Source organism: Helobdella robusta (assembly GCF_000326865.2).
Source record: "Helobdella robusta unplaced genomic scaffold HELROscaffold_352, whole genome shotgun sequence".
NCBI lineage: Eukaryota > Metazoa > Annelida > Clitellata > Rhynchobdellida > Glossiphoniidae > Helobdella > Helobdella robusta.
The window spans coordinates 5,536-8,057 of NW_008704715.1; the positions used below are offsets into that span (position 1 = coordinate 5,536).

The window sequence follows — 2,522 nt, forward strand, 5'->3', positions numbered from 1 at the left end:
GCTGATAAAATTTGCCGATTTATTTACATTATAGACATGAAATGATGGGAATAATTATTGTAGTTTACCTTCTTTAAATAGATAATGCAATCAAATTGACGCCGTGCAGTTAGCTTTGTGCACGTTATTTAGCAAAAAATTGCTTCAGCTCTTTCCTATCTAACGTAATAAAGCTAATGCAATCAAACAGACGCTCCATCGTCGGTCCATTCTGATTAGCCGAAGGAGACTTGACCTTATTGATATTGATTACTCAAGTCGATTGTTAAAGGCGATGGGCAAGTAATTTTTGACGCATTTACCCGAATTGAAACACGATCCTATCCAAGTACATAGCAAACGTAATTAAAAACCAGAGCAAACAGATGAACGCGAATAAACAAGACGCGCACACCAAAGTGGAGTTCAATCAACCAGGCGAAGTTTGTCGATCGTTAAATTTGGTGGCTCTGAAAAGAGCCGTTTTTCTTGTTATATGCTAGAAATTAAGCACGTTCGCCTCTGATTCTGCGGGCGAGCTGGATGTCCTTGGGCATGATGGTGACGCGTTTGGCGTGAATGGCGCAGAGGTTGGTGTCTTCGAAGAGGCCGACCAGGTAAGCTTCGCTTGCTTCCTGCAGAGCCATGACTGCCGAGCTCTGGAAGCGAAGGTCGGTCTTGAAATCCTGAGCTATCTCACGAACGAGTCTTTGAAAGGGCAGTTTTCTGATGAGCAGCTCGGTGCTTTTCTGGTAGCGCCTGATTTCTCTGAGAGCCACTGTACCAGGCCTGTAACGATGAGGTTTTTTGACACCTCCGGTAGCCGGAGCGCTTTTTCTGGCAGCCTTCGTGGCCAGCTGCTTGCGAGGTGCCTTGCCACCGGTTGACTTGCGAGCCGTCTGCTTGGTTCTTGCCATACTGTCTGCAACTTGTTTGAACGTAAAAGCAACGAGTGGGAACTGATAATCTAGTTAGAATACTGCAAGCACACAGTAGGCAACATTTTATATAGACACGAGGTGAGCCGACCTAATAGAAAGCGCTTCGGTCACGTGGTTTTAGTCCAATCGTGTAAACGTGCTGCAAACAATGCTAACGTGATATTGTGAGTTTCTAAACTATTTTAATTAATTTGCAATTACTGGAAATTTTTAACGTCATTACATTTCTCTAATTTAGCACCTTGATTAGCTGTTTTTATAATTAAACTTTTGGATGGTAATTAATTATCAATTTCCAAATTAAATGTTGCTTTACGAATAATTTAACCTACATACATCCCTGACAAAAGTGAAATCGTGCTAATCGTGTAATAAACCGTATGTATGAAATTACATATTTTACAAATTTATTCAATTAAAGGTCAGACGTTCAGGTTTTGCGTAAACGACGGGAACGAAAAATACAACGGAGTAAAAACAATCAATTAGCTGTATTTATAATTAAACATGTGGATGGTATTTATCAATTTACAAATGAAATAGCTTAGGCAGAAATGGTGCTACAGATCTCTTTAATCTACATACTTTCCTGGCAAAAATGTAACTTTTCATAATCAGTTTCTCATGCTAACCGTACGTATGAAATTACATATTTTACAAATTTATTCAGTTATGGTTCCCATTTCTGAGTAAACGACCGGAACGTAAAAAATACAACAAAGTAATAATAAAAAAACAAGACAGCTTTGAAGAAAGAGAGGCTCGATATCATCGTTTCATTGATGGCTCTGAGAAGAGCCGTTTGTTAATTTTTTTCAAATTTTATTCTCGCTATCAATCTGAAGTTTTCTTGTTGCCGCGGCGGTGGGCTTTGCCTGTTTTTTGGTGGTAGCCCATTTCGGTTTTTTAGATTCCTTGGCCTTTAGATGTTTTAACTTTTGTAGCCAGTTATCGACAAAGTATTATTAATTATTACAATTTGCATTTTGCACCAGAAAATTTGATTTTAGTGAAAAAATAGCAATCGCATAAAAGCCTAATAGCTTAGGCAGAAATGTTGCAACAGTTCTCTTCAATCTGCATACTTTCCTGACAAAAATGAAATTTTTCATAATCAGTTTCTCATGCTAACCGCGTAAACCGTGCGTATGAAATTACATATTTTACAAATTTATTCTCTTATGCTACCCATTTTTGGGTAAACGAGCGGAACGTGAATAAAAAAAAGACAACGGAGTAATAATAAAAAACAAGACAGCTTTGAAGAAAGAGAGGCTCGATATCATCGTTTCATTGATGGCTCTGAGAAGAGCCGTTTGTTAATTTTTTTTAAATTTGTTCTCGTCATCAAACTGAAGTTTTCTTGTTGCCGCTAGTCTTCTTTTTGTTGGCCGCGGCGGTGGGCTTTGCCTGTTTTTTGGTGGTGGCCGATTTTGGTTTTCTAGATTCCTTGGCCTGCTGTTTTTTAACTATTGTAGCCGGTTTCTTTGGAGAAGCGATCTTTTTGGCGGCCGCAGGCGGTTTCTTTACGGCTTTCTTGACACTGGAAGTCTTTTCGACTGGCTTCTTCGTGCTGCTAGATGCCGTTGCCTTTTTAGCCGG

The 2,522-nt window shown here is 39.3% G+C and overlaps 1 protein-coding gene across 1 annotated transcript; it reads right to left on the bottom strand.

The window, feature by feature from the left end:
* Positions 1 to 485: 485 nt before the first annotated feature.
* Positions 486 to 896, bottom strand: HELRODRAFT_92640 (hypothetical protein; the record flags this gene model as incomplete). Its single annotated transcript, XM_009023325.1, has 1 exon — positions 486 to 896. One exon carries the CDS (start codon positions 894 to 896, stop codon positions 486 to 488), a length of 411 nt encoding a protein of 136 aa, XP_009021573.1.
* Between the last annotated feature and the right edge of the window lie 1,626 nt (positions 897 to 2,522).